Source organism: Oryctolagus cuniculus, chromosome 1, assembly GCF_964237555.1.
Source record: "Oryctolagus cuniculus chromosome 1, mOryCun1.1, whole genome shotgun sequence".
Taxonomy (NCBI): Eukaryota; Metazoa; Chordata; class Mammalia; order Lagomorpha; family Leporidae; genus Oryctolagus; species Oryctolagus cuniculus.
Window position 1 is genome coordinate 64597577 of NC_091432.1, and position 17970 is coordinate 64615546.

General features: G+C 62.8%; 1 protein-coding gene across 12 annotated transcripts; it reads left to right on the forward strand.

Annotated features, from left to right (window-relative positions):
- The first annotated feature begins 2675 nt into the window (after positions 1–2675).
- On the forward strand, positions 2676–17970 carry P2RY2 (purinergic receptor P2Y2). 12 transcript variants are annotated; one of them, XM_051851082.2, is made up of 5 exons: positions 2676–3081; positions 11915–12013; positions 14412–14614; positions 14723–14837; positions 16316–17970. In XM_051851082.2, exon 5 carries the CDS (start codon positions 16320–16322, stop codon positions 17451–17453), a length of 1134 nt encoding a protein of 377 aa, XP_051707042.1. In that variant the 5' UTR covers positions 2676–3081; positions 11915–12013; positions 14412–14614; positions 14723–14837; positions 16316–16319; the 3' UTR covers positions 17454–17970. The 12 variants fall into 12 exon arrangements, with proteins under 12 accessions (XP_051707042.1, XP_051707041.1, XP_051707040.1 ...); XM_070075042.1 differs by lacking the exon at positions 2676–3081 and adding an exon at positions 10197–11634; XM_051851081.2 differs by lacking the exon at positions 14412–14614 and having other exon boundaries at positions 14688–14837.

Consider the following 17970-nt stretch of genomic DNA (forward strand, 5'->3'; position numbering starts at 1 on the left):
ACTGATACTCACGAGGCCATGGCAGGGACAGAGCTAAGTGCTGGGGCTTTAACTGCAAATAGGGTGGACTCTGGCTCTGCCCTCAGAGAGACCCCCCCTTGGAGGGGAGATGGACCCTGGTCACATGCAGTAGGTCTCTGGGCTGGGTTTCAGGGGAGCCAGGGGAAGGAGGCCAAGGGCAGGAGGCACCGGGTTGGGGGAGGAACTCGGGCCGAGGGAGCGCCCAGGGCTGGTCAGGGGGCTCGTGAGGGGAAGGCGAGGGCAGCCTGGAGAGCAGAGCCTTCAGACCACTGAGAGTGTGAGGCAAGTGACAGCAGTGAGGGGCGACAGAGACGCCGCCCTAGCCTGTGAGCCAGGGGCTGGAGCCTGGGCCAGGACAGCATCCTCAGAGCAGAAGCTTTGCCCAGCGAGAGAAGAGAAAGCAGCTGAGAAGGCCTGAGTGACCCAAGTGCATGCCCAGAGTCGGCGAGGCAGGAAGCCACCTAATGCACCAGGAGAGAGGCCGAGGCTGCCGCAACCCCAGCCCTGCCCCCATGGAGCCATTTCCCACCTCATGGTCATGGGGACCAGTGCTGCGCCTGGGCCCTCACCCTCAGCCGCCGTGGCTGCTCCGTTCCCACAGCCTCACTCAGTGCTGTCCCACCCCCTCCCACGGGGCCTTGCTGTGTGCACCTCGATAGCCTGGCTGCATCAAAGGTCTAGTCTATAATTTTCAATAAATGCTTAGCAACAAATGTAAACATATAAAACTGTCAAAGCTGGCTGAAGGAGGGCAGGGGATCCCCGGGCAACCCCAGGTAAGGGGGACTCTGCTGGGGCATGGGAGGCCTGCTGGACTTGACTTCTGAAGCCCCTGAGGGAAGGGCCTGCGGAAGAGGTCAGGGGACCAAGCTCCAGCCCCTCCAGCACCGGGTGATGGACCAAACCCTGCAGCAGAACTGAAGGCAGGCCGCAAGTAAGGGGTTACTATTGCTCCATTTTGTAGGGGAAGAAACTGAGGTTTAGAGAGGAGTCATGGGAGAAGTTGAGGCAAGACTAGAATCTGTTTTTTATTTATTTATTTATTTATTTGAAAAGCAGAGTGATGAGAGGGGTGGAAGGGAGGATATTCTGTCTGCTCATGGATTCACAAATGCCCACACTTGCCAGGGCTGGGCCGGGCCAAAGCCAGGAGCTGAGAACTCCACTGGGGTCTCCTGTGTGGGTGGCAGGAACTCAAGTACTTAAGCCATCTTCTGCCACCTCCCAGGGAGCTGGATCACAATCAGAGTATCCGGGACTTGAACCAGGCACTTCCGACAAGGGATGTGGGCATCTCCAGCAGTGGCTTCACCGAGCCTGGAATCTAAACCCAAAGTGGTGGGGTTCGAGGACAAGGCCCTTTCCTATGCTCCTCAAGCCTCAGTGACCGCCGGGTGTGGGAGCTTAGGCTGCCTATCTCAGGGTGCAACGTCTTCAACTATGAAGTCAGGGAGCTGGACGGACGCAGGGGCAGAGCCCTGGACAGCTGCCAGCCTGGTGTGTCTGCTGAAGGCCAAGGCCAAGCCAGGGCCTCATCTTCCTATCGACAGAGTTTTCTCCTGAGCTGACTGTAGTGAAGGTAGAGACTTGGAAGAGGGAGGTGGAAAAAGAAGCTTGGCTGGGGCTCCAGGGCCCAAGGGAACTTCCCCATACTGAGACCCCAAGCTGGGGCTTTGGCAACACCTAGGCCCTGGCAATTGCACGGGCCAGCTCGGACAACAGACGCAGGCGGCTGGACAAGGGCCCAGGGAGGCTGCAGGGGTGGAGCAGCATTCACCCTGTGCTTGCTCCTTGCAGGGCTGCAGCCAGCACCCTCCCAGGGCCCCTCCCAGGGCCCCTCCCAGGGCTGGCAGCTGGGTCCCCGTTGAATGCTGTGGAGCCCAGCAGGACCCAGCTCCTTGGCTCCAGGAAGAGGGCTCCTCTGCCCTTGTCCAGCCCCGGAGCACTCGGAGTGTGCTGTGACAGGACACTGGGGGCAGGAGGATGTGTGTGGCTCCATTTCACAGCAAAGGTGGCCCTGAGAGGACTAGAAGGGAGCCAGGCTCTCGCAAGGGTCTGTAGCTGGCTCAGCAGCCTCACGCCTTACTCCCACACAGATCAGAAGTGGGGGGCTGGGGGCGGGGGGCGGACACTACGTGGGGCGGGGCGCCCTGCCGGCTGAGAAGCTACTCAGAATGTGGGACCAGAGAAGCAGCCCAAACTGTTGCAAGCATTTGGGGAGAGGGGGAAGCATCCCCGACGCCGCCCCTCTTTCTTCATTAAATAGGAATGTTCAGGGAACTTCTAAGGGAGATAAAGAAAGGGTCGGGGAACACCGGGAGGCTCCCTCCGTCCACTCCGGAGCCGGGCGCTCGGCTTTCCTGCCCAGGGCAGTGGCGAAAGACCCCAGCCGCAGCCTCAAGCAAAGGAGGCGCGTCGCCGTCAGACGGGGCCTGAGGCGGGCCCGACGTGGGCAGCGGCGAGGAGCGGAGGCCCCGCAGCGGGCAGCGGCAGGGGCCGCTCAGGCGCTGGGCAAAACCTTGCAGGGCTTCGGCGCCAGAGAAACCCTCTCCTCACGCGCTGGCTCTCTCGCCGCCGGCCCCTGCCGGCGCAGCGCCCCTTGCGGACGCGCTGACCCCGCGGCGGTGGCGCTGGGCGGCGTCCCGGGGCGGGTGGCCCGGTGTCTGCCGGGGCGGTTGTGGGGCGGCGCCAGGGCCCGTCCAGAGTTCGCCCTGTTCCCCGCCCGGCCGCGGGTGGGGAGCGAGGCGGGTCGGGGGCCGCGGGGCTCCCGGGCGCGTGGGTCCCGCGGCGGTGGGTCCCGCGGCGGTGGTGGCAGGACGCGGGTGCCAGCCACCCCGAGCTGCAGCGACCGCACCCCGGGCGGCCGAGCGCGGCTCTGAGGGGCGGGCCGCCCGCCGGGGCCGGGACACCGGGAGAGGTTGGCTGGCGCAGCTTGGGGACGCGGCCGGTGAACCCGGCGCGGGTGCCGACTCGCGCAGAGGGGGAGCCGGCAGACGTGGGTGGTGTGAGCGCACCGGAGGACGGAGGCTGAACTTGGTGTCCCCGGGAGCGCCGACCTCGGTGAGTGGGGACAGCTACCCCGGGAGCGAGAGCGCGGGCCCTCGCACTGGCACGTGCGAATGTGAGCCGCTGCGTGCGTGCGCCCCCGGGGCCGCCGCTGAACTTTTGGAACTGGAGTGTGTGTGCGCACTCCGGCTGGGCGCCGGTGTGGAGTGGGGCCAGAGCAGTGGGAGCTGCGCTGCGCTGCGCGCTGGTCCGCCCCCGGGGCGGGGGGTCCACTCTGGGTGGCCTTCGCGTCCTGGGGGTCTCTAAGACTGGGGGGCAGGGGCGGGGCGCAGCAGGGGCTGTGGGAAGGGTCAGTTAGGAGAGAAGCCCGCCCCCGGACTAGGGCTACCAGCGGCAGATCTGGGACTCTCCAAAAGCGCTCCCAAGGGCCAGGCCCTGCTGGGGAGGGACCTGTGGGGGCCAGGACTGTTGTTTCTCTAAACATAGGGTCCCCGGCTTCCCTGAGCCCCCGCCCGGAGGGTCTGGGACCCAAGTTGGAATGAGGGTGAGCTTTTGAGGGTAGGGGGAGGCCGAGGAGGTGCCAGTTATCTGTGGGGGAGGGGGAGGAGGAAGGAGGGTCTGCCTACCCCAGAGCCCTGGAGGCTCAGAGACCTGTGTCCCAGCCTCACCTGGCCGCCATGGGACTCTGCTTTATAAGGAGGGAATGATAACACGGATGTTAATAATGACACAGAAGCTGAGGGCTCATGTTCAGCCCCAGTGCCTATCTGGGCCGGCCTGCAGCTTGGGGGTGGGGACACAGGTGTCACTCCCTGGAAGGAGCCTCCAGAAACGGGCGTCACCCTGTGCCCCCGCCCCAGGACCACTCGGAACCCCTCAGCCTGCCAACCCTTCTGGCCACGACCTGGCGACTGCACCCTTCAATAATAGCAGGTGACCTCTGCTCTGGTGCACACGAGGCTGTTACCACTCTCTGGCTCAGGACATTATCTTCCATGCCCACTGCCTGATAGGCCCTGCAGCTCTCATCCTCCTCACCTGAAGAACTGCTCAGCCAGGGCCCCAGTTCAGATGCCCCCCCTTCCAGGAAGCCTTCCTTGATCACCCCCATCAGGTTGGAGCCTCTTCTGGTGCTGTGAGCTCTGGTCCTTCTTACCCAGGACTATCACAGTCCATGTCTATCATCTGTGTCCCTCGAGCCAGGTACAGGGCCTCCGGGAGGGCAGAGACTGGCCCTCACCCGCCTCTGTGCTGCCAGCACGCTGCGCAGAGCTGAGAGCAGGGGCGCTCCCTCTACCCTGCCTCCCGCCGCTGAAGAGCTGCCTGCAGCAGAGCTCCGTGCCGTTACAAAGACGGGGAACAGGGAGCAAACTTATCTGCTAGGGGGCACAGGCTGCCGGAGCACTGTGGTCTGGGCCGCTGGGAGTGGGGGTGCAGGCTGAAAACCTGGATTCTCTGAGAGGCAGTCGGGAGCCGTGGACGGATGAGCAGGGGGGAATCGTGGTCAGAGAGCATCTCAAGAAGCCTCTGTGCGTGGGGGGGGGGGGACCTGAGAAGTGCTGCGGCAGGTGGGGCCGGGCCACCCCAGCCACGCAGGCCCTGGCCCCAGGCCCAGGCTCCCCCACCCCCCGAGGCCTCTGATGCTCCTTCTGTGGAATCTGGGGACCCTTAGGACTCTCCCACCCCCACGGGAGCCAAGCAACCTTGCAACTGATCCCCTTCTAGCTCTGCCCCCAACTTGCTGGGTGCCCCTGCCCTGCCAGCTCTGAAAGGACATCAGCACCAGTGAGGTCCTGAGGGGGGGGGGGGGGCTGGCGTGCAGGGCTTGTCTCTCTCTTGCTTTATCTTGAAGATTTTTAAATTAAAAAGTTTTTATTTGAAATGCAGAGTGACAGAGCGTGAGATCTTCCATTTGCTGGTTTACTTCCCAAATGGGATCTCCAGCGTGGGTGGCAGGTGCCCGAGCACTTGGACCATTTTCTGTTGCTTTCCCAGGTGCGCATTCGCAGGGAGCTGGATCAGAAGCAGAGCAGCCCTCCGAATGGGCTGCCAGGGTCACGTAGCGCTGCTGTATCTGCTGTGCTGCAGTGCCAGCCCTTGTCACTCTTGTCTCTGGCCTGCATTGAGCTGCCCCGGGCGCTGCTCACAGGGTCGGCCGAGCTGGGCTGTGGAGAGAAGCTGTGGCCTGTCCTTCCCTGTTGCCCTCCTGCGCTGGATGCACGGGGCTCCCAGGCTGGCCCCTGGGTCCCCTGAGGACTGGTTGAGAGAGAGTGACCTCATTAGAGCTTTGGTTTCGTGGCTGTAGCCATTGTGCCTCTGTAACATCAGCTTTGCCATCTGTACATTGGGAATATGATCCTGCCTCTTTGAACACAGAGCTGCTGCGAGGATTCTTAGGACCGTGGCCAGGAAAGGGCGTTGTAAGCTGTGAAGAGCTTTAAAGAGCAATGCACAGGGCGAGTGTGTGACACCCAGAGGCGGAAACGTGTTCTGAAGACAACATGGCACAGCAGCCATAGCAGGGATTGTGCTAGTGACAGGGATTTTTAAAAAAACAGTCATTTATTTAAAGATTTTTATTTATTTGGAAGGCAGAGTTACAGAGAGACAGAGGGAGGGAGGGAGAGGGAGAGGGAGAGGGAGAGGGAGAGGGAGGGAGGGAGAGAGAGAGAGAGAGAGATCTTCCATCTGCTGGTTCACTTCCAAATGCTGCAAAGGCCAGGGCTGGGGCCGGGCCAAAGCCAAGAGCCAGGAGCTTCCTCTGGGTCTCCCATATGGGAAGCAGGAGCCCATGCACCTGGACCATCTTCCACTGCCTTCCCAAGCCATTAGCAGGGAGCTGGATTGGAAGTGGAGTAGCTGGGACTCGAATCAGCGCCCATATGGGATGCTGACACTCCAGGCAGTGGCTCTACCCACTACATCACAGTGCCTTGCCGGAGTTATGTAATTATTTGAAAGGCAAAGTGACATAGAGGGAAAAACAGAAATAGAGGGATCTTCCAGTGCACCAATGGGTTCACTCCCCAAATGGCCACAAAGGCCAGGCAGGGCTGGGCCAGGCCAAAGCTGGGAGCCTGGAACTCCATCCAGGTCTCCTGTGTAGGTAGCAGGGGTCCAAGCACTTGGGCCGTGTTCTGCTGCCTTCCCAGGCACGTTTGCAGGAAGCTGGATTGAAAACTCACAGCCAGGACTCAAACCAGTGCTCCAGTATGGGATGCCGGCATCCCAGGTGGCGGCTTCACCCGCTGCACCGCCGTGCCTGCCCCAGGGATTGAGCATCTCCCCCCGTGCCCGCTCTGCAGAGGCAGCTTCCTGCTCAGCGTTTCTAAAAGTCCTCCTTTTTATCCTCCAGCAGCCCAGGAGTGAGGAATGGTCATCCATTGTGTAGGGGAGGAGACGGAGGCTTGCACAGTGCCTCTCCCAAGGTCGCACGAGGAGCCCGGATGAAGCCTCTCCTCTCCTCACACTGCCTTGCTGGGCGCAGTTTTTGGCCCATAGCTTCCTACTGGGCTCCCTGGTCCTCTGCCTGGCCTCTCCCTGCTGCCCCGTGCTGTGGGGGCAGGTGCTGTGGGGACCTCTTTTCCTAAGGGCAGTTGCGGGACTAGACCAGGCCATCCCCATCACCCGGCACCGGTTGGGCCCGGAGCAGGTACCAGTGAGGGCGTGGGCGTGCCCTGCGAGAGGAGGGCTTTGCTCCTCGGAGAGCCCCGGGGGGTTCCTGGGCAGAGTTCCTCCACTCCCCTGTTGTCCGGCTCCTAGGCCTGAGTCACTCCCGGTCTAGGATGAGTAGCTGGAGTCCCCGCTGGGCAGCTGCATGGCCTTCTGCCCTGTGTTTGCAGCTCCCCAGAGGGGCAGCCGGGCACTGGCGTGAGGCAGGGCGGGGACTCTCTCGGCCTCCTGGGGCCCGTGGGGCCATGTGCCCTTCCGCCCCATGAGGGGGCTGCCTGGGGTTGACGCAGCTTCCTGGTGAGCGCTCACTCTGCCAGCCCCAGCCTGCAGGCCGAGGTGCCTTGCCGTGGCTAGTCTGAGTCAGGCAAGGCTGCTTTAGGGCCCAGGTCAGCTCCTCGCCTCTCGCACCTCGCACAGCATCGCTGTGTGTTTAGTCTCTTCCCTTCCAGACCGCCCAGTTCCGTGCACCTCCCTGGCAGCACCATCGCTGTAAAGGTCACTGTGGCCGTGACCTTCCTCTGAAGCACTCCATTGTCCTCAGAGAGGGGGCCAGCTCCACAGCCTGGCATGTGAGCCCTTCCACATGAATTCCTCAGGCCCCTGCGCGTTCCGTGCCACCCAGCGCTTGGCACGTGACCCCCGGCCTCTCCCTGGCGGGCCGCACAGCCACGCCACCACGTCTGTGACGCCCCCTTGTGCCCTCCGTGCCCTCCTGCCTCTTTGTCTGCCTGACAAACTCCTGATGGACTCTCAAGTTCCCGCTTAGGTGACCCCTCCCCTGGGAAGCTCTCCCTGACCACCCCCTCCCAGGATGCAAAGGAGTGGCCCTGAACTCCAAGGCCCCTGAGCTTCCCTTCTCATACCAACCCCGTGGGCTGGGTCCGTGTCCTTGTCTGTATCCGTGTCTGTCCCCTCAGCTGGATCGCTGGGGCCCTGCTGGGCTGGCAGCACATGTGGGTGTCAAGCCAGGCACTTGTGGGTGCAGGCGAGCATTTGCTAGGACCGTGTGGCTCGCAGATTTACTCTCGTGGTTCTGAGAATCTCCAAACCAAAGATTTTCGGAAGCTGCGAGTAACTGAGTTGAAGCAGCGTTTTTCGTTTACCCCTAGAACCAGAGACTCCTGGAGGCGGGCTCTGGGAACCAGCGCGTGGGGGCCGGACAGCACCGAGGCAGCCCACACCCTGCTTGCTTTCATGTTTGTCCTTTCGCCAGCTTGTGACCTCTGTTCTCCCACGCAGGTCCCTTCCTGCACCTCCTGCGAGCTGAGCACAGCTCCTCCCCCAGGAACCTCCTCCCGCTGCTCTCCTGGGGTCCCAGAGCGCCTGCCCGCCCTCTTGTCCCCCACCCACTCCTCGTGAACGGCTCTGTACAGCACGGCTCAGAGGGAGGGGCTGACGTGAGCAGGGCTGAGCAGGTGCTTTCGGGTTTGAGGCTGAACCCAGGGTCCTTGGCTCTTGAGTCTGGGGGTGGTGGGAGGGGTGGAGCCCCGGGCACTGAGGCTGGGGAGCCGCTCGGTTCTCTAGCTCCTCTTCTAGCTGGCTGCACTGTGTTGGGGGGCAGAGGGGGCGGGGTTCGGAGTCCTTCCTGGGTTGGGGATGGGGTGCCCCACCCCACACTGAAAATGATCCCCACGCCAGACCTCGACGATGGCCCTTCCTCCTTAGGAGCCCCTGCAAGTTCCCAGGTCTGCAAGCCTGGCTCATCTGATCGGATGCTCTGAGCTCAGCCTGAGCAAGCGGCCCCAAGGATTCCAAGGGGCCCCCAAGAAGGGGAGCCTCACCCCAGAACGGCAGCAGCTCATACCCTCAGAGGGTTCCCGTCCGCTGTTCCCTGGCCCAACCCTGGGCCCATGGTACAGAAGCAGGGGCCCCACTGGCCGTCAGCTGCCTGGAGGACATTTGGGAGGGGCCGGGGGTGGCTTCTGAGCTCCTGAGCCTGTGTAGCCCCCCCTTGCTCTCCCCATGCCCCTGAAGCTGCAGGGGTGCTGAGAAATTCTCCAAATGTACCCACCCCCTTTCGCCTTGGCTTGTCCTCTCTGCTCCTCCTCTCTCCACACCCACCCCACTCCTACTCATCTTCCAGAGTGCAAGTGTCAGGTGTCCTCTCCTCCAGGAAGCCTTCCCTGACCACCTCTCCATTTCTCCTTGGGGCCTCCTTGGCTTCCTTTAGGCCTGATCATCCTGAGATGGCATTGCCGGTTTCTGGGTGTGCCTCTCCCCACTTTGACCATGAGTTCATTGAGATCGGGTAAGGGTCAGACCTGCCCCAGAGTGCCCACGTGCTCTGTTCAGGGACAGGCATAGATAGGTTTTTGCACCTGCGGGGGGCCCGGGACTGCCTGTCCCCTGAGGATGGCCTTCAGGGTGGGGAGCCTGCTCCGTGGTCAGCCTGGCCGTGGCATTGCTGCCTGCAGCCCCAGCCTATAATTCCCATGCTGTTTCCTGCCCCTCTTGGCTTCCCAGGATGCCCCAGTCCTCCTGGCTTCGCCACCTGTCGACATCTCACCCCTCTTAATTATGTTGTAGAGAGGTCACAATCCTCTCACTTAACTCTCCCAACAACCCTTGGGGGTGGGTACTGCCGGGGCCTGTGAGGACGGTGAGGTTGGGGTTCTGGAGTGGTGAGCCTTATCCGGGCTGCATGGCTGACAGTGGCAGAACCGGGACTTCCCACCTGCCCCGTGCCCTCCCTGGTGTTCTGGGCCCAGGCCCTCTATCTCCCCTGCGCACACCATCCCTGGCGGGGGCAGGCAGCAGGGGATCTCCAGAGCGATACTGGACCCTGTGCACTACCACGCAGGACAGGGTCTGCCAGCTTAGCGGGTGGCACATTCCAGCACCACGCTAGCAGAGGAGATGGAATGCTGTCCAACCACCCTGGAGATTCTGCAGCCCTGGTTTTAGGCTCACTAGCCCAGGGCCACAGATGGGGGAGGAGCAAAGCCAGGTCACAGGTCGATACTCTGCATGTTGGGGTTAGCTCTGCCCGTGACTTTGGGTGAGACTGGAGCTACAGTTTCTGGCCTTAGTTTTTCTGTTTTCTGCCTATGAAATGGGTGCAATAACCATCATGGATGCCTCGCACCAGGGAAGCACCAAGAAGAGTATGTGGCAGGCTTGGCCAGTCGCACACAGAGAACCGACCAGGCAGGGAGAGCCGTGGGGAGGCCAGGGGCTACCGGACGGCTTCTGAGGTCAAACACACCAAGGCTGCTCTGCTGTGGGCTCGCTGAGTCCCGGGGTTAGGTGAGAAGTGGCACAGCCCATCTCTTGTGTTGGAAGACAAGGGGACATGTCCCTGCGCAAAGATGCAGCCACGGGAACTGCTCCTGCTGTGCTGAGATGGGAGATGGGGAGGGTGGGCTTCCTGGGAGGGTGGCAGGAGCCCACCAGCTGGGGCCTTGAGTCCTGGAGTCCTGGGCTGAGGAGCCTGGACATCAGCTTAGGAGCCATGGAAGTCTCTCTCTCTCTCTCTTAAATTAATTAACTGATTTGAAGGCAGAGTTACAGAGAGAGAGAGATCTTTCATCTGTTGGTTCATTTCCCAAATGGCCACATCAGCTGGGACTGCGCCAGGCTGAAGCCAGGAGCCAGGAGCTTCTTCCAAGTCTCCCACATGGGTGCGGTGATTCAAGGACTCAGGCCATCTTCCACTGCTTTCCCAGGCACATTAGCGGAGAGCTGGGTGGAAGTGGAGCAGCCGGGACTCGAACTGGTGCCCATGTGGATGTTGGCTTTGTTTGCAGCAGCTTAACCCGCTGCACCACAGCGCCAGCCCCCTGTGGCAGGGTTTAGAGCTCGGCAGCTGCGGTCAGATTTGTGCTTTAGGATGACCGTGTGGCTGCAGTGTGAAGGCTGGGGACCAGAGCTGGGGACAAGGAGGCCAGGGAGGAGGCTCTGCGGTGGCCGGCGGTTGGGCCTAAGGCTGCGGGGCGGGGCCGCGCGGTGCCTCCAGAACTCCCTGGGCTGAGCGGTGAGTGATGGTGCCGGCTCCGAGAGAGGGAGAGGTTGTCAGGGCTCTAAGGGAGGCAAGGGGCTGGAAGGAGGCGCAGGCTGCCTTGGAAAAGGGAGAAGGGCTTGGGAGCTCTCCTGCTGGAGGGAGAGAAGCCGGGGCTGGAAAGTGGGGTTCTATTACCCTGTCCCTGGACTCCAGAGCGCCCTGGCAGGGGCACCCATGTGCTGGTCCCAGTCAACCTGGGCCCACTGGGCACAGGGCACTCAGCAGACGGTGGCCCCAGCTCCTGTATTCTCATCCCCAGTGCTTGCCCTGTGCACCCCACTTTGGCCTCAGCTGTCCCGAATCCATCTCCCCATTCTCAGGAAATGAAGCAGACATAAAAAGCCAGTTCAGAAGGAGGTGTTCTTTTCCTCCCATGATGCATCTGGGGTCCTGGTGGGTGCTGGGACCTGCCCATGCAGAGGGGGGCACCACTAGGCACCCATCCCCTCCCTGAAGCCCTGTGCTTGATGTGAGTCAAGGCAAGGACCGGGGCCCGCAGTCAGGAATCCTGGGTTCTAATCCTGGCTCTGTCTCTGCCTTCCTGTGAGGTCTCGTGCCTCAGTTTCCACCTGTGTCAGATGGGGGTTTGGTGTGGGCGGTTTCTGAAGGCTGCTCAAGGCCTGACAGTTGGGACTGCGTGTGTGCACCCTGCCTGTTTGTCTGCGTGGGACTGTGTGCACCCCGTGGACCTGCGCATCTGTGCCTTGTGTGTTTCTAACACTGTGGAGGGATGCTTGGCCGTGGGATTGAGCGTGTTGGCAGAAGTCCTGTAGATGCATGCTGGGAGTGCAAGGAGGGTATGGACCATTTCCTGCTGTAGAGATGAAGCACAGAACCAGGACCGAGGAAGCAGACGTGGGCAGCTTGGCTCAGCTCCCCAGGGCCACCTGCTGTGCAACAGGAGACAGCCTGTGGACAGCCCAGCCTGGGAGCATGTGAGCTGGGGGTGGGTGGCTGGGGGCGTGTGTATGTGGGCAGAGGGGGCTGCGATCAGGACAAAGGCACCAGGTCACATCTCTGCCTCTGTAGGGCTGAGGCTGGAGAGAGGAGGAGGCCCTGGAAGGCCTGGGCCTGGCAGGCTCCCTGTGGTCCTGAGCCCTGGCTGTCTCCACTCCCTGTATTTGTGGGAGCCCCCTGTGGCAGTGGCACTGCCTGCCCTGGAAAGTGCTGGAGGCTGGGCAGGAGGCTGAAGGACCTGTTTTTCCTGTTTTCCAGAGTTCCCTGCAGCCGGTCCAGGCGGGTGCATTCATGAGTGAGGAACCTGAGCCGGCACCGAGCATCCTGACAGCGAGAACAAGGGCCGGTCAGGTCCAGGTGTGGGAGGGTGGGCCCATGGGCGGGGAGCCTGGGGCGGGTGTGGGCATGCTGTACATGTGCCTGCACAGAACTGCACTTAGATCAAGGGGCTCCAAGGCAGGTGCTGGTCCTGTCTCTGTCTTGCATCCCAGGCTGGGATGCATCCAGGCTTTGGAGCAGAACAGCGCCGGGTGTCAAGTTTTCCAGTTCCTGGCAGCGTGACCTTGAATAGCAGTAGATCCTCCAAGGTGGGGCAGGAGATCAAATGGAGAGGCCATGCGGAAGGTGCTCTGCCCATGGCTGGCCTCCTCGGAGCAGGGGTGGCGGACGGGCTCCAGGATAGGGAACTGACCCATGCCCCGAGCCTGAGGTGAGCCAGATGGACGCATGCGGCCAGCCCTAGGCACCTGAGCTGTCTGCAGATGCCTGAGCCTGGGGCTCTGCCCCAACCCCTCCCCTGACAGGGGCAGGGTCCTCTGGGCCCCTGCAACTCCGAGAGATGGACCTGTCTGGGCAGGAACAGACCCCAGTGGGCTGGGCCCCCAGGAGGCCTGAGCTGTCTCCTGGCCACCCAGGGTCAGCTGCGGAGAAACCTTCATGGTCCTTGTCTTCTGGGAGGCCTCAGAGGGGCGAGGGAAAGGAAGGCGGCTTCACCAAGCCCAGCACTTAGGTGCTCCCGCAGCCCCTGGTGCTGGTACCACTCATTCATCCTTGATGTCCCTTGTTCTGTAACAGTCGCCTTGCTCCAGCCTCTTGCTGGCTGACAGCCCTCAAGGAGCCCCTGGAATGCACTGGGGAGTGGCGACAATGTAGCGAGCCAAGGAAGGTCCCCAGGAGTCAGGCGTGAGGCTGGGGAGTGTCGGTGCGGGGCACCCGGGGGCGGCTGGAAGGGGGTGCAGGGTTGGGGGAGGGCTTTCCAGGAAGGACAGCTGAGCTAAGGCGGGGACCCTGCAGGGGCTCATGGGTCCTCTCCAGACTGGCAGCTCCTCAGGGCAGAGCCCACCAGTGCTGGCGGCCGAGTGGGAGCCAGAGAGGGGTGTGGGACCAGGCCGGTGGGGGGTGGGGTCAGGAGAGGCAGCAAGGGCGGCCCTGAGGGGAGGGCTAGGGGCACAGCTGGCTCCCTAACGTGGGGGACTCTGGGCTCAAGAAGTTGTGCTCATGGCTGAGGGACAGGCTGGCCCTGGGCCACGGTGATGGAGGCCCCAGCTGGCCTGGAAGAGGCCACCTTCCCCACCCCCTTCCCCGTGTCAGAGATTCCTCCGTCAGCATTGGGCAGGAAGCTGCCACGGAGCACGAAGATGTCGAGTGCAAAGGGAAGTCGCACTGACCACAGCCCTGAGGACAGAGCAACAGCTGGAGCTGCGCCGGGAGCCTGGGGGTCTGGGGCTGCATTGTCAAGGCTGGGGACTCTGCTCCGCGGGGGGTCCGAGGCTCAGGGTGGGGTCGGGGGGGGAATGCCTGATGTCTCCTGGGTTCTGCAGCAGAGCTGGACTCAAACCCAGGGCCGGGGCTCCCGGCTCCAGGGCTGGGCTCCGTCCCTGATGGAACAGCCCCCGCCCCCACCCCAAGCACCTCCATCTCCCAGCCGGGCCCTGCTCCTCCTGCAGCTCTGTGAGCTCCACAGCCAGTGGTCTCAGCCTCGGTCCGTCCCGCACTTCCCCTGTCTGATGCCGAATCCTCGCCCCCGTTCCCGACCACTCCCCACCCCCACCCCTTCCTTCAGGGACCCGTGCCCCAGGCTCGGGCCCGGGCAGCTCTGAGGTCTGCCCCTCACAAGGTGCCCAGACCTGGCCTCAGCACGGGCCCCAGGGCTGCTCCCCTGGCCATCACGGAGCCCTGGTCGGCCCCTTCCGGCTCCTGCGGCCAGAGGCCTGAGACAGCTGCCTCAGGGCTTCTGGGAAAGGCCGCTGGGAGCCAGGGCTGGAAGCTCACGGCACCCCAGCGTACTGACCATGGGCACAGCGGCAAGCAGTGCTCAGAAGGAGACTGTGTGCGCAGAGGGAACCGGGGGCCAGGGGCTTGGTCACCGGGCGTGGCGTGCTGAGGCTGCAGGCTGTCACTTCAGCAGGTGGAGGTGGCGGCGTGAGTGGGTCCCCAGGAGCAGCATGAGTGAGCTGGGGTGGGGAGGGGGTGGGGGGTTGCTGGTGAGGCTGGCAGAGGCCGGCTGTGAAAACCACAAGACCAGGCTGAGGCCTTGCATCTCCAGAGAGCTGGTGGGTGGGAGCCATGGAGGAATGGCATCAGCTTTGCACAGAGACCCCTCTGGAGGTGTGCGGGGGGTGAGGCTGCTACAGTCATTCCAGCAAGAAGAGGCGGAGGCCAGTGCTGGGCCAAGGGGAATGCTGGGCCCATCCTGGGCAGGAGGTCTCAGCCCGCCACAGCCCCCACCCCGTCCCCTCCCGACGTGGCCCTGCAGGAGCCCCTCTCTGCCTCCCCTCTTGAGTTCTGCCTTGACCCCCTGGGGAGCCATCTGTGTCCATGATGGGCGTTGACAGCGCAGACTCCCTTCCTCCTGGGTGCATGTGCCTCTCAGCCCGCCTATCCCAACCTCACGGACCCCGAACTGCTGCTGGGAGGCCAGAGCCAGGGCTAAGGGGGTGGAGGGCCCCAGGGTCTCAGGTGAGAGGACTCACACGTCGTCTGCCCCTCTGTCCACCCACACTGTCCCACACCTGGGCACCTGCTGTTACAGGGTGCTCACCACCTCCCACGGCTCCTCCCGTGCAGGATGGAGCTGCAGCCCAGCACTGGCCCTGTGACCTTGCCCAGCTGACCGACGTGACCTGTGTCTTGGCTTCTTGGTTGCAAAGCTGGGAGTGACCATCCGGCTCCCGGCCGTGTTGTAAGGATCTGTGTCAGTAGCTTTTGTAAGGGCACAGGAGGAGTGGCTTTTGCAGCACATCGGCCCCTCACAGCGTCAGACAGGTGCCCTGTGCATTCTGCACACTGCCCGCCCTGCCCCCAGCACCTCTAGGCACCTCTTTGCCCTGCAGACCAAGAAGCCTGTCCCCTGCCCCCCACATTGGCGGGGGGAGAGAAGGAAGAAGGTGGACCACCCACTCAGGTCTGCCTGGGGGTCGGAGCCAGAGGGTTCGGTGCTGGCTCACCAGGGCAGGGTGGGGCATGGGCAGATGGGGACGCTGGCCCTGGAGAAGCCAGATTTGCCCCACCACAGAAGCACCCCTGCCATGTGTCCATCTCTACCGAAGACTTCCCTGACCCTCAGGGAGTTCCCCGCGCGTCCGCAGCCTCTCAGGTGTGGGCGGGGCAGGGCTGCAGTGTTCAGAGGCAGGAAGGCTGTGGGGTTGGGTGCCCAGGGAATGTTTGCTGAGAGTGAGTGAGTGACTGAAGAGGGAGCCCCCTTGGAAACTTCCTCAAACACCCAAATACCAAGCCCAGGGCCAGAGCCCCTCCCACCACCACCCCGCCCCCCCCCCCCCCGGCACAGGCGAGAGCCTGGTGATGCTGCTCAGAGGACACGCGTGGCAGTGGGCACTGGGAATGCTGCCACTCAGTGAGCCTCCTTGGCGCCTTCCTGTGAGCCTGAAATTGGAGCCTGGGGGACCCTCACATCCTCAGATTCCAGGGCTCGGAATCAGTCCTGGGGGTGGAGCCACGATCCTGAGGCAGGGTCAGCACACTTTGTCAAAATGTCAAGGGGTCAGTGTTGTCCATTTTTCAAGCTCTGCCGTCTTTTAAAAAAAAAAATTTTTTTTTGACAGGCAGAGTGGACAGTGAGAGAGAGAGACAGAGAGAAAGGTTTTCTTTTTACTGTTGGTTCACCCTCCAATGGCTGCTGTGGCCAGCGCGCTGTGGCCGGTGCACCGCGCTGATCCAAAGCCAGGAGCCAGTGCTTCTCCTGGTCTCCCGTGCAGGTGCAAGGCCCAAGGACTTGGGCCATCCTCCACTGCACTCCCTGACCATAGCAGAGAGCTGGCCTGGAAGAGGAGCAACCGGGACAGAATCCGGCGCCCTGACCTGGACTAGAACTCGGTGTGCTGGTGCCGCAGATGGAGGATTAGCCTATTGAGCTGCAGCGCTGGCTCTGCCGTCTTTTTTACAACGACACTGCTCTTTGTAAACGGGGAGGCACGGTTGTGTTCAGCGAAAGCTTTATTTACAGGAACAGCTGGAGCTGGCTCTGGGGCTGCAGTTTGCCCACTGTACTGCTAAAGCCTTGAGATTCTATGATCCTTACACCCACGGGTCTCGTGCATCCTCCAGGCCCCAGGGCCCAGGGAGAGATCCTGGTCAGGTGGGCGCGAGAGGCCTGCCCACCGAGTCCCGCCCTGGCCCTGACCGCCCCTCTCTCCTCCGCAGGGTGATGGCAGCAGGCTCGGACCCCTGGAATGGCACTGCGAACGGCACGTGGGAAGGGGATGAGCTGGGCTACAAGTGCCGCTTCAATGAGGACTTCAAGTACGTGCTGCTGCCCGTGTCCTACGGCACCGTGTGCGTGCTGGGGCTGTGTCTGAACGTCGTGGCGCTCTACATCTTCCTGTGCCGCCTCAAGACCTGGAACGCCTCCACCACCTATATGTTCCACCTGGCCGTGTCCGACGCGCTCTACGCCGCCTCCCTGCCGCTGCTGGTCTACTACTACGCCCGCGGCGACCACTGGCCCTTCGGCGCGGTGCTCTGCAAGCTGGTGCGCTTCCTCTTCTACACCAACCTGTACTGCAGCATCCTCTTCCTCACTTGTATCAGCGTGCACCGCTGCCTGGGCGTGCTGCGGCCCCTGCTCTCCCTGCGCTGGGGCCGGGCGCGCTACGCCCGCCGGGTGGCCGCCGCCGTGTGGGTGCTGGTGCTGGCCTGCCAGGCCCCTGTGCTGCACTTCGTAACCACCAGCGCTCGCGGGGGCCGCGTCACCTGCCACGACACCTCGGCGCCTGAGCTCTTCAGCCGCTTCATGGCCTACAGCTCCGTCATGCTGGGCCTGCTCTTCGCCCTGCCCTTCGCCGTCATCCTGGTCTGCTACGTGCTCATGGCTCGGCGGCTGCTCCGGCCGGCCTACGGCACCACAGGGGGCCTGCCGCGGGCCAAGCGCAAGTCGGTGCGCACCATCGCCGTGGTGCTGGCTGTCTTCGCCATCTGCTTCCTGCCCTTCCACGTCACCCGCACCCTCTACTACTCCTTCCGCTCCCTGGACCTCAGCTGCCACACGCTCAACGCCATCAACATGGCCTACAAGGTCACCCGGCCGCTGGCCAGTGCCAACAGCTGCCTCGACCCTGTGCTCTACTTCTTGGCTGGCCAGAGGCTCGTGCGCTTTGCCCGCGATGCCAAGCCGCCCACAGACCCTAGCCCTGAGCCCCCAGCCCGCCGCAGGCTGGGCCTGCGCAGATCCAACAGGACAGACACCAAGAGGACAGCAGATGTGTCGGCCAGCAGTCAGGACACACGGCAGACGGCGTGCGCTGCGGCCAGTGGCGAGAACACTAAGGACATCCGGCTGTAGGCCCTGAGCCCCTCGGGCTGTGCACCTGTCCAGGGAGGGAGTCGTGGGGGACCAGGGCTTGTTCAGGTGGGAGATGCACCATCCGCGACCCAGGCCGGTCATCCTGGGGGTGATGACCCTGTGGTCTGTCCCTTGGCAGAGTCACCCGTCCCTGTGGCCCCCAGTCATCATTTGCACGTGCTCAAATAAGGGTTCTAGAAAGGCCACAGCCACCTGGCTTCCAGGCTAGCAGCTGGCCGCGCCTGCTACACTACTCCAGCCTAATGAAGTTGGATGCAGAATCAGGCCCAGAGAGGGAGGTGGTTTACCAACGTCATGCAACAGGCACAGGGCCTGGGCTCCCCTGGGTAAGTGGTCAGGACTGAGTGCCCACCATGATGTGGAGCAGGGCTGGGTGCCACGGTGGGCTCAGCCCTGAGTGGCATCCCAAGCCCAAGGGATGGACATCTGGGGACTCCCCAGGGCTGGGAACTACTTCGAGGCTGCGACTTCTACTAAAGGTTATGTTGCCTGCTGG